The 12821-nt window shown below is 42.2% G+C and overlaps 1 protein-coding gene across 1 annotated transcript in view; it reads right to left on the bottom strand.

Annotated features, from left to right (window-relative positions):
- The window catches only part of GABRA5 (gamma-aminobutyric acid (GABA) A receptor, alpha 5), a 157662-nt gene extending 155947 nt beyond the window's left edge, over positions 1–1715 (bottom strand). The window contains exon 1 of the mRNA XM_006861875.1: positions 1562–1715. Coding sequence (XP_006861937.1) covers positions 1562–1647 — 86 coding nt within the window. The 5' untranslated portion in view covers positions 1648–1715. The remainder of the gene's footprint in view (positions 1–1561) is intronic.
- Positions 1716–12821: the final 11106 nt, after the last annotated feature.

Here is a 12821-nt window from a genome sequence, read left to right on the forward strand (position 1 = left end):
GTAAATCTTTACGGGAGTAGAAAGCCTCATCTTTCTCCCGCGGAGCAGTTGGTAGTTTCGAACTGCTGACCTTAAGGTTCGCAGCCCGAGTCGTAACCACTACGCTACCAGAGCTCCTTAGTGGCAGGACTAGGAAGTATCAAAAGCCTTGCTTTCTATTACCCCCTCTGTAGAAAGCCTGGGAAGTTCACAAGAACAGAAAAAGCCCAGAGGTCAAACAATCTGGCCTTGACCTGGGAGGGTCTTCCTTCCTTTCCATTGAGAAGGACTCTTTGTGACTGAATCAGTGCCTTCTCTAGAACCCTTATGGCTGACAGAGGGCAGAGAAAAGTGTGCAGAATTCATGACTGGTTCAGGTGTGGTACTGTCGCATAAGCACTGGACTGCTAACCACAAGGTGGCTGTTCAAACTGACCAACCTCTCCTTGGGAACCCTAGGCAGGGTCACTATGAGTCTGAACCGACTCAATGGCACACAACAAAAACTCTGATCACATTCTCCTAAAATTCAATTTTGTAATTATACCCCAACTTCAAGCTACTTTTGATTAGCTGTAACATTTCTGGATGTGAAATAGAGAAGGAACATCAAGCCAGATAAAGCCATCTAGCTAGAATGTGGGTTATCATGAGTTTGATGAAACGAGTTAGAATTGGTACACTGCATTGATACTTAAGGCCAAAATAAAGGAAGCAAATGGCAATGATAATGCAAGAACCTTAGAAGTGTCTTTGAAATCTTTAGACACACATGGTTTCTGGTTTCTAAAACTGCATTCAGTTGGTCACACAATCACAAGTTGAAGGCTCTTGGCTCATTCTAGAAAATACTGCAAGTATTTTTTCAATGTCATGCAGTATAACTCACTCTGAATTGCTTCTAACTCACAGTGACCCAATAGTACAGAGTAGAACTGCTCTGTAGGCTTCCAAGACTGCAAAACTTTCTGGGAGCAGTCAGCTTCATTTTTCTCTCTTGGAGCTTCTAGTGGATTTGAACCTCCAACAGTCTGTTTAGCAGCCTAACACTTATCCCACTATGCCACCAGTGCTCTATGTAGCCTGTTATTGTTGTTGTTAGTGCTGTTGAGCCGTTTCCGACCTATAGCGACCCTGTATAGGGTTTCCAAGGAGCGGTTGTTGAGCTTGAACCACCGACGTTGTGTTTAAAGGGAAACTCAATGCATAGCAAAACAAGTGAGAGCCTCACAATGCTGAACATAGTGTAGCTTACTAAGCAATAAATGTGCTTTATGCATGTGAACTCCTGAATTTTGCTGTAACTTGAATAGCATGAAACACAGCTGAATCTGAAACCATGTCCTATTCCAATTTCTGAGAACATCATCTGCCTCTGTTTTCTGACTCACTGCCGAGACCCTACACTCACAATGGCCTTGCTCAAGAAGAAAGTGTCAGGCAGGGCCAGGACTCAACAGTTCTCAACACATTGAAGGAACTGGGACTTCAAAAGTGGAGAACAAAGGCTGTTGACTGATGCACAACGTTTTTAAGAGGCGTTTTGGTTTCTAAAATCATAAAAATATAGAGTACGACTCACCCGAAGTGACTGACGAAGTTCATGGAAATACAAAGAAGAAGGAGGTTTTTGATCATGATAAACCTAGAGAACATTCCATTGTCCATTCCCAATGAGAATAATAGTTGAAGCAGATGAATTTGAAAGAATAACTGTTCCTTTCTCCAACTGGATCTTGAAGCTAAAAGGTACACAAAAGGGAATTGTATATGAGCAGGCCTCCTGGTGTGGCACTGTAGGCTAAGCATTGGACAGCTAACTGCAAGGTCAGCAGTTCCAATCCACAAGCACCTCCTTGGAAAATCTATACAGAGTCACTATGAGTCCAAACCAACTGAATGGTACTTAACACATGAGTGTTTTAGTGTCACCGTTCGTGGAATCAAATCATACCACGAACATTCCACAATTGACAAAGAACGGAAATCTGGCTGTCGTGCCTTAGCCACAACTGCAAGCCAGGAATTGGTGCTCATTGAGCAGGAAGTTGGAATAAATACTTGGTTTTACTTTTAAGCATGTTATCAAATCCCTACGAGAGAGAAAGAGAGAGAGAGAGAGAGAGAGAAGTGATTCTAGCAATTGCAGTGTGTATCTACAAACTATTAGATACAAATTATTAAATCCATAAGTGGAGTAATTTTACCTTTCTGAAATATTTGCCAGGAATTCAAGCCAGCCAGAGACTCCTAGTTCTGCAAGGTGCTGAAAGCATGTGAAAAGAAGAGAGAAATGGTACAGTTAAGAAACAAGTCTTGCTACCGAATCACAGTAATTTAAAACTATCGTCACTCGCTCAGCTATCTGGCACGATGACTAAATAACGTAATAGTCACTGCATTTTACTGAGTGGCTGAAGTCTCTCTTTTGTGCAAATGATGTACAGGCTCTGGGACTAATCTTAACAAATGCACCTATTTCCCAGGATGCACTTAACGCAGGAAACATGGGCATAAATAACATGTTCAAATAAGCATTTTCCCGAGACACCCCAAACAAACTCGGAATTGGGAAAAGTACAACAGGTACTTCCCCCTCCTAAATAAGGCCCTCTGGTACTCAAAGGGGCAGGCAGCAAGCGGTGGCCGCCTGGGCTCATTCTGTGGCCAGTCGCCTGCGTCCAGATAGAGCACGAAGCTCGTGATACGGAAAACAGCGGCGGTGTCTCCCGCCACTGGTGGATCCCACGCCGGGGAATGCCAAGGCGAGCCCGCGGGGCTCCTGGACCTGCGCACGGTGCGGGTGGGCGCGGTGCGGGGCACTGCGGTGCTGCAGCCTCTGCTTATTCGCTGCCCCAGGCTCCGAGCAAGACCAGCTTCTTGCCGGGTCTGCTGCGGCGAGTGGAGAGCTCTGCTTCCGCCCAGTCCACCGCCAGGACCCGGCCCCGGTCCGAGTGTAGCGTCTACCCCGCGGCGCCTTTCTCCACCACCGACCGCCCAAGAGGCAGGAGACTGGAGCAGGCAGCCTAGCAAACACCCGTGACCCGTACGCGGCGCTCTCGCCCGTCCAGCTCCTTGCAGCGGCGGTGGTTCCCAGCCTAGTCCCAAGCCTTCCGAGCTGTCAGCCGGTGGTGGTGGTCATGCGCCCTGGGGCCCCAGCGCAGATCTGTTTCGCCCTGGCAGTCCCAGAGCAAAGTTTACGCTCTGGCCGACGCGGAGCCGCGTCCTGGGTCTCCACCTCCAATCTTGGCGGTGCAGTCCGCCGCGCCATCCGCAGCTCAGACACACACCCAGGCGAGAGCGGGAGGCCGAAGTCGGTGAGCGCTCTCCCTCCCTCTCTCCTTCCCCAGCTCCAGCTCCCTGGTCCGGCCTCTTGTAGTGTACCTGGGGTTTCATCTGCGCGCTGACCCCCAGAGGCGAGAGGTCAGAGAGGGTGCATCCTTCTTTCTCCTGGTCTTGCTCTTCTTCCTACTCTTCCTCTTCCTCCCGCCTGCCTGGCAGGCTCTGAGGGCTGGTGCAGCGTCACCAGCCCATGCTGTCAGCACTAACTTCCCCAGGCTGCGGGCGGAGCGCAAGCAGCGCCCGGCGCTCCCGCTGCGGCCCTGCTGCTCTCCGCTGTACGGTGCCGGCGGCCGCGCTGCCTCCCCACCACAGAAAGACCTGCGCGCCCGCGCCCGCTCGCGCGCTCTCTCACGCGCGCGCTCTCACCTCTCCCCAGCGCCACATGTCGTCTTCTGGACTGGAAGACCGCTCCTTTGCAGATGTGCTTTGACAGAGGCCGCCAGGCCCTCACTGAATGTGCCCTGGTTATACTCAGTGGCAGGGGTGGGCTCAGGGCCGGCGGGTAGGCCTGGTTTGGGTCAGTCCTTATTTCTGTTAAAGTTTCTTAAGGGCCTTTAGCCACATAATCAGTATTTTTTGTAATAACCACGTTTTTCCCTTTTTGGACCAGTAACATCGCCAGAGATGGAGAGGAAGTTTCAGCAGGCAGAAGCCTGGATGATGGGGGGCATTTTTCTGGGAGCTCTCTCTTCTTCAAGGGCTGGCTGAAGTGCCTTCCTCCCCAACCTCACCCTTTCCTTCCTTCTTCTTGGCTGGCCTCTCTTACTCTCTGAAAGGAACGAGCTTGTGAACATCTGTTTTTATTTGGTATTAATTGCTAGGGAGGGGGAAGGAGAGAGACACCCTTATATAATTATAGTATCAGCTGGGCATTTTCTGAAGCTTATTTCTTTATGAGAGACCACCTTGTCCATAGCAAGGAGACAGGGACTCTGCAGACATGAGCCTGACTAGTGTGAGGAAAGAGCCCTTTGGACCTGGCCAAAGTACACTGCTTCTACTTGTCCAACCACACAATTAAAAAATAAAAATAAGAACAACCTCACTGCCATCGAGTCCACAGTGACTCATAACGACCCCATAGGACAAAGTAGAACATCCAGTTTCCATGGCTGTAAGTCTTAGTATTGTGATTTTCCTTTGATCATGCCTGTCTCTAGTCTCAGTGGTACATTTCCTTTGGGGTGAGCTTGGCACTAATGGCAACTGCGTGATCCCCTCGCCACAGATTAAAGTGAATGTTGGAAGACAGTGTGGACTCCTGTAAATAGCATAAACAAGACAGTTGCAAAGAAAGCACATTCCTTAATTTCAAGATAATATTTTATTTTATCAGAAGGTGGATGGATGATATTTGACACAGTGAAAGGGTTCATGATTTAAGGTCAAAGACTTGGGGTTTTGGGCATTAATCAACACGTTTGTGATATTGCACTATTTATAGTGACTTTTAAGAGAATAATAGTGAAAAATAAATAAATATCTAAGTCCACTTCAGAAAAGGATCTTTAATCTACTAGTGAGTGGGCTAATTGTGTCAGCTTTTCAATTTTGTCAGATAACTTGTATCCCAAGTCCAAACAACCTGCTATTTGCTTTTTCACCTTTCAAAAATTCTGTAACACTCCAATGGGAAATTACAAGTATATTCCAATAACAGAACATACTGATATGTTCATGCTGAAAAACCTATATAGAAAGTGCTATTCCAGATATATATTTAGTAACAGTATGCAAGCAACTTCTAATTCTAGTAGTCTTGCATAAAATGGAAAATAGAAAAGATGATCATATGAAAGGTTTTTCCAATTATAAAATGGATAATGTGATTTCAAAGGAGAAGAACACACTCCACATTTCTCAAGCTGAAAGAACTGAAGAAAAAAAATTTAAGCCTTGAGTTACATTATTGAAGGACCCTATGGGTAAAATACAGAGTCCTAGTGTGGCTCTGTGGAAAATCAGTTTGAACCTCAAGGCTGGCGCTTCAAGCTCACCAGCCGTTCCTTGGAAACCCAATACAGGGTCGCTATGGGTCAGAACCAATTTGACGTCATTTTACAACAAAAACAAAATAGATAAAATATAGAATGACACTGGAAACATCAAAAAAAAAAAAAAAAGGTAGACGGACTGTGCATAGTTAGGACATCAAAAAGAATTAGTCAACGTTCAATCATTTCAAGAGGTACCATATGATCAAGAAGTGATGGTGTTGCAAGAAGAAGTCCAAGCTGCACTGAAGTGAAAGAAAAGGCTCCAGGAATTGATGGAATACAAGTTAAAATATTTCAAAAAAACTGATGAAGGAACGGAGACACTCATTCATCTATGTCAAGAAATTTGGAAGACAGTTACCTGGCCACCTGATTGGAAGAGATCCATATTTGTGCCCATTCCAAAGAAAGGTGTTCCACTGAAATATGTAAATCATTGAACAATATCATTAATATCACATGCAAGTAAAATTTTGCAGGAGATAATTCAAAAACAGTTGCAGTAATAAATTGACGTGGCATTGCCAGAAATTCAAGCTGAATTTGAAAGAGGACATAGAACAAGGCATATCACTGCTAATATCAGATGGATCTTAGTTCAAAGCAGACAGTACCAGAAAAATATCTCTTGTCCTATATGGTTATGCAAAGACATTTGATGATGTGAATCATAACAAACTATAATAACTTTGGGAAGAATGGGTATTCCAGATAACTTAATTGTACTCATGAAGAACCTATGCATAGACCAAGAGGCAGTTGTTTGAACAGAACAAAGGAACACACACTGACTGAATGGTTTAAAAACAAGAAAGATGGGCAACAGGATTGTATCCTTACACTATACTTATTCAATCTGCGTGTTTGAACAATCTGGGAAATTGAATTGTGTGAAGAACATGGCATTAGGATTGGAGGAAGAATCATTAACAACCAGTATTATGCCTTCAGTATGGGTTGTACCTCAATGTAAAGAAAACAAAAATCCTCACCAGTGGACCAATAAGCAACATCCAAGTAAATGGAGAAAAGACTTCAATTTGCTTGGATCAACTATCAACATTCATGGAAGCAGCAGTCAAGAAATCAAACAATGCATTTGTCTGCTGCACAAAATATCTTTAAAGAGTTCAAGAGCAAAGATTTCAGTTTGAGGACTAAGGTGTGCCTGATGCAAGCCATGGTATTTTCAATAACTTCATATGCATACGAATGTTGGACAATGAATAAAACAGAGCATGGAGGAATTTATGCATTTGAGTTATGGTGCTGGAGGAGAATATTAAAAGTACCATAGACTGCCAAAAGAACAAATCAATCTGTGTTGGAAGATGTACAGCCAGAATGCTCCTTGGAAGTCAGGGTGGTTAGACTTTGTCTGTCATACTTAGGACATATTATCAAGAGGGGCCAGTCCCTTGAGAGGGATATCATATTTGGTAAAGTGGAAGGTTGGGAGAAGAAGAGGAAGACTCACAGCAAGATAGATTGGCACAGTGGCAGCAGCAATGGACTCAAGCATAGCAGCGATTGTGATGTTGGCATAGGACTGGGCAGTGTTTTGTTCTGTTTCACACAGGGTCGCTATGAGTCAGTGCTGATTTAATGGCACCTGGTGTGGCGCTGTGGGTTAATGCGCCAGACTGCAAAGCCATTTGAACTGCAAGATCGGCAGTTCAAGTTCACCAGCTCCTCCTCGGAAACCCTACACAGGGTCTCTATGGGTCGCAATCAACTCAATGGCACTTAACAACAACAACATCAATAATATGCAAATGACACAGCCTTGTTTACTAAAATCAAAGGGGACTTGAAGTACTTACTGGTGAAAAATCAGACTACAGCCTTTAGTATGGATTTCACCTCATTGTAAAGAAAATGAAAATCCTCACAACTGAACCAACAAATAACATCATGATAAATGGAGAAAAGATTGAAGTTGTCCAGGATTTCAGGTTACTTGGATCCATAACCAACACTCATGGAAGCAGTGATTGAGAAACCAAATGGCATATTGCTTCAGGTAAATCTTCTGTAAAAGATCTCTTTAGAATGTTCAAGAACAAAGATAGCAGTTTGAGTACTGAGATGTTCCTGACCCAAGCCATGGTATTTTCAATCATCTCATATGTATGTAAAAGTTGAACAATGCATAACAAAGACTGTAGACAATTCAATGTATTTGAATCATGGTGTTGGAGAAGAATGTTGAAAGTATCATGGACTGCCAGAAGAACAAGCAAATCACTCTTGGAAATACTACCAGAATGCTCCTTAGAAATGAGAATGGTGGTTGGTGAAATCTCATCTCTTGTAGTTTGGACAGTAGGGACCAGTCCTTGGAGAAGGATATCATTCTTGGTAAAGTGGAGGGTCAGCCAAAAAAAAAAAAGAAGATCTCCAATGAGACGGATTGACACAGTGGCAGCAACAGTGGGCTCAAACTTAACAACAATTGTGAGGATGGTGCAGACTGGTGTTTCATTCTGTTGTACATCAGGTTGCTATGAGTCAGAACTAACTTGACGTCACCCAACAACAGCAAATGAGATTTCATAATATATTTTTTTACCTTTTAGATATTATAATTCTAGGTTTAGAAATACCAGTGACTGCTTCTCTTCTCTCAGAAATAAACAGCATAATGTAAATCAGTGAATTAAAATTCATTAGTCAATTTATAGCTTTACTGAACGCCACACAAAACCATTTAGTCTTTTTTTGTAAAAACACAATATATGTACATGGACAGAGCTTACTTTTTTTATTAGAGTTGTACATGTTAATTATTGACAATAATAATTATATGATTGAAGAACAAAATATTGACTATACATGAATCAAGCTCTGGTGTGGTGCTGTAGGATAAACACTAAACTGCTAACCACAAGGCTGGCAGTTCAAACCCACAAGCTGTTGCTATGAGTCGAAACTGAATCAACAGCGCTTAAAAACAGTAAGTGAATGTATGTTCTTTTGATGGACCATATTTAAATTACCCATGATTTTTTGCAAATTTTCCATTTATTTCCTTCCTATATATATGATGGACTATATAAAGATTATCTTTTTAGTAAGATTTATTTTTTAAAATTGTGTTTTAGTATGTTGTACATTTTTAACTCCTCTACGCGACAGAATGGAGTCCTGATGTGGTGCTGTGGATTAATGCACTGGACAGCAAAGTCGATTTGAATTACAAGGTTGGCAGTTCAGGCTCACCAAGTGCTCCTCAAACCCTTATATAAGGTTGTTATGGGTCAGAACCGACTTGACGTCACTTAACAACATGTGATGAGTGGTAATACAATTTTTTCCTCTTAATGTTTATGTAGCTTAGCCCTATGCTAGATGGACTTTGTTTTTGTTGTTGTTAAGTGCCTTTGAGTAGGTTCATACTCATAGTGACCCATGAGGAGTGGCTAGTGAGTTTGAACCACTGACCTCATGGATAGCAGTCAAGTGCTTATTCTACAGTACCACAAAAAGACTCCAGATAGGCCTTTTGTTGTTGTTGTTAGGTGTCATTGAATCGGTACCGACTCATAGCGACCTTATGCACAACAAAATGAAACACTGCCCAGTCCTGGGCTAACCTCACAATTGTTGCCATGCTTGAGCCCATTGATGCTGCCATATTGCCAATCCATCTTGCTGGGGGGCTTCCTCTTTTTCTCTGATCCTCCACACTACTGAATATGATATCCTCCTCCAGCGACAGGTCCCTCTGGACAATGTGTCCAAATGAGAGATGAAGTTTGGCCATCCTGGCCTCCAAGGAGCACTCTGGCTGCACTTCTTCCAACATAGAGCTGTTTTTTCTTTTGGAAGCCCATGGCACTTTCAATATTCTTCTCCAACACCATAACTCAAATGCATCCATTCTATGGTCTTCCTTATTCACTTATGGACCTTAGTAGAGAGCAAAATTAATACAACCTATCAGAACTATTGAAAGCCTCATAGTTTTAAAAGAATATTACCATTTCCATAGTAAATGGAATGCCATGTTTTCCTTGGTCCATCAGCTGAATTCCTGTTTTCTTCATTAGCGTTTCCCTTTTATTAATGAAAAAGCCAAGAATGCAGTAGAGGGCACCCCAGTTCCATTAAACCCTGCTGATAAAAATTGAGTTCCCAGCATGAGCCTAAAATACCTGAGATTGGGAAGCTGAGCTATGGTTGGAGTACTTTGTCATAGAACTCCTACTCTGCACTTGCAGCTAGAGCAGAGGATGAGAAAGCTGGCTGGGTTTCTGTGGACAGGCGTAGTAGATGATTAAAATATGAACAGCAGTGTCTTTTTGAGGAAATTGAACTTCAAAGGGTAAGAAGTTGATAGGAGAATGCTCTAACCTCAGAACCCACAATTACAAAGCAAGGCATAGTCAAGGTACTGTGTGTAATTTTGTATTTGTAGAGGATAGAATACAAGATATTCTATTGAGGTGAGATAGGTAGGCAAAGGCTGATATGCGATAACATGTTATATGGAACCAAGTAGTTAAGTTCATCCTGGAAGTAAGAAGGAGACATTGCATGGTTTTGTTCAGAGAAAGGTCACAATGCTAGAAAACAATCAGTCTGATGACTGTATAGAGAAAAAGTTTGGAAGGAGGCAAATCCAGGCTAGAAGCATATTTGACTATAGCAGGCATAACATAAAACCAGCATGTTATTGTTGTTGTCAGGTGCCATTCCAGCTCATAGTGAACAGATGTGTGACAGAATGAAGCACTTCCCAGTTTTGTGCCATCCTCATAATAGTTGGTATTCATTGGTTCAGTTGTGAGGATTTGTGTTTTCTTTATACTGAAGTCTGTACTGAAGGCTGTAACTTTTGATCCTTATCATTTAGAGCCAGCACATGGCTGTTGGTGGTGGTGTGAAGTGCCATCGAATCGGTTCCGACCTATAGCGACCCTGTATAGTGTTTCTGAGGAGCACATGGTAGGATCTCAATAAATGCTGGAGTTAATGAATTAATGCAGTGATGAGCATTGACTCACATGTATTCAGTGCAGACTGATACAAGTTTTGACCAAATGGAGACAGAATGATCTTGGTTGTTAAGGGGAAGGAATGTCTGACTGGAAGAAGAGCGGCTTTTTCTAGGAAAAGATGGCAGTGATTTGGACTCTGAAACAAAATTTAAATAGGAAAATACCAAAAGGAAAAAAGAAAGAAAAACAGCAAAAGGAAGACTGTAACAAAAGTAGGCAGGGGATAGGCTAACTGAGGAATAAATGTTTCTTTATAGAGAGCACACTCTTATTTTTAATCCATAACTGATTTTACTTTTTTCATTATTTTAATCAGAGCTCTCAAATTCATTGATTCAATTAAACAGATTTATTTTAATTTGGGAGACAGAAGTGGCCTTGACAAACATATGGGGCTATTTTACTGTGTCCTATAGGTTGGCGGTTCAAGCTCCTCAGCTGCTCCTTGGAAACCCTATACAGGGTCGCTATGGGTGGAACTGACTCAACAACACTTAACAACAACATAGGGTTGCTATGAGTCAGAGTCGACCAGATAGAAATGGAATAAAAACAGCATTTAAAGGCCAGAAGATTTCACATGCATAAATAAGTGAATGAATGAATCTAGATTGTTGGCTTTATATAGAAGGAAAAGTACAATCCAATTCAACCACACTGGGCCTGCATTCCCACACTCTTGCCCTGCCCTCTCCACCTCACCCACCCTCCCTTATTATATGCATGAGTGCCATGTGGTAGCATGGTATCTATTCTTTGTTACACATAACCTGTGATCTGGGAAATAGAACATTTACAGTTTCAAAAAGACTTTTAAAAGTTCATTTTGATCCCATTTTATTTTCATTATTGGCTTACTATCTATGTACAATGGGGCTTCAAACTGTAGAAAAATGGGCTTGAAAGAATGGAATTTTTCCATAAACTTTTGAAGCCCCCTTATATCTTTGTGGTTTCTTTTGTGTTTGGTTCTTTGTTTCATTTCAGTGTTTGCTCGAGAGCTTAACACACTGCTGATACAGGCCAGAGTAGAACTGCCCTTATAGGGTTTCCAAGGCTGTAAATCTTTACGAAAGCAGATTTCCACAGCCACATCTTTCTCCTGCAGAGCAGCTGAGAGATTCAAACCACAGACTTTGGGTTAGCCACCGACTGCTTTAACCACATTTCCACCAGGGATCTAGGGTATAAAATATACATTTATAACTTATTACAGCCTAACTTTAAATAACTTTGCACCATTTTGTGAATCGTATAGTGTATGAATCTTAAAACAGTTAAGTAAGCGTCTGTTATAAAATAAAAGCATACTTCCGTTTTTCCTTCCTGTCTTGGTTTGAGGTCCATGGATTACAGGAACCATTTGTGATCATCTCCTAAACTGAAGGCTGGTGTTTAAAAATATGCCACAGGCACCACAGAAGAAAAGCCTGGCTTTCTACTTGGTCAAGATTGGTGGTGGTGATAGTGTTGTGCCGTTGAGATGGCTCCAACTCACAGCAACCCTATATTGGTTTTCTGAGATAGTAAATCTTTACAGGAGCAGAAAGCCTCATGTCTCTCCCACAGAGCAGCTGCTAGATTCAAACTGATGACCTTTTGGTTAGCAGCCCAACACATAACCATCATGCTACCAAGGCTCCTTTTGGTGAAGACTGTTGTTATTAATGCCATAGAGCTGATAGCATTAAACAATATACTATTGCTATCACATATGTTGGAGTCCTGGTGTGGCTCTGTGGTTAACGCACCAGACTGCAAAGCCATTTGGACTGCAAGGTTGGTGGTTCAAGCTCACCAGCTGCTCCTTGGAAACCCTATACAGGGTTACTATGTGTTGGAATCGACTCGATGGTACTTAACAACAACAACATCACATATGTTACTTCTACATAGATTAGATAGTGAAGTACTTTTTTAACTTTGAGAGTCAATTATCATTTCTAAATATATTAAAAAATGACGGGGGACAATTATGTTGTATTTCATCTTCCTTCTGGTTGAATACCTTCTTTAAGCATGTCTTGTAATACAGGTCTGCTGTGATGAATTCGGTTTCTCTGAAATATGTTTGTTTACTTCATTTTCACATTTGAAAGTTCTTTTTTTGGTTGTTATAAAATTCTTGAAAGACATATGGTGTGAGACTATAAGATAAGCACTTGACCTCAAGGTATCTTGAACTACAAGTTCAAACTCGCCAGCTGTCCCTCAGAACCGACTTGGTGGCACTTAACAACATTGTAAAGGTCTTTTCTACTGTCTCCTGGGTTATTTATTTCTAACTAAAAATCTGTCACTATTGTCTACTTCTCTGTGTATAATTACGCCCTCCCTGCCCCCGTTGGCCTAGTTCAAGATTTCCTCTTTATCATGATTTTTCACCATTTCTAAGGAGTCCTGGTGTGCTGCTGTGGGAAAAGCACTCAACCTAAGGATTGGTTTGAATCACAAGGCTGGCAGTTTAAATCCACGAGCTGTTCCTCAGAAACCCTATACA

The sequence above is a fragment of the Chrysochloris asiatica genome, unplaced genomic scaffold (assembly GCF_000296735.1).
Source record: "Chrysochloris asiatica unplaced genomic scaffold, ChrAsi1.0 scaffold00044, whole genome shotgun sequence".
NCBI lineage: Eukaryota > Metazoa > Chordata > Mammalia > Afrosoricida > Chrysochloridae > Chrysochloris > Chrysochloris asiatica.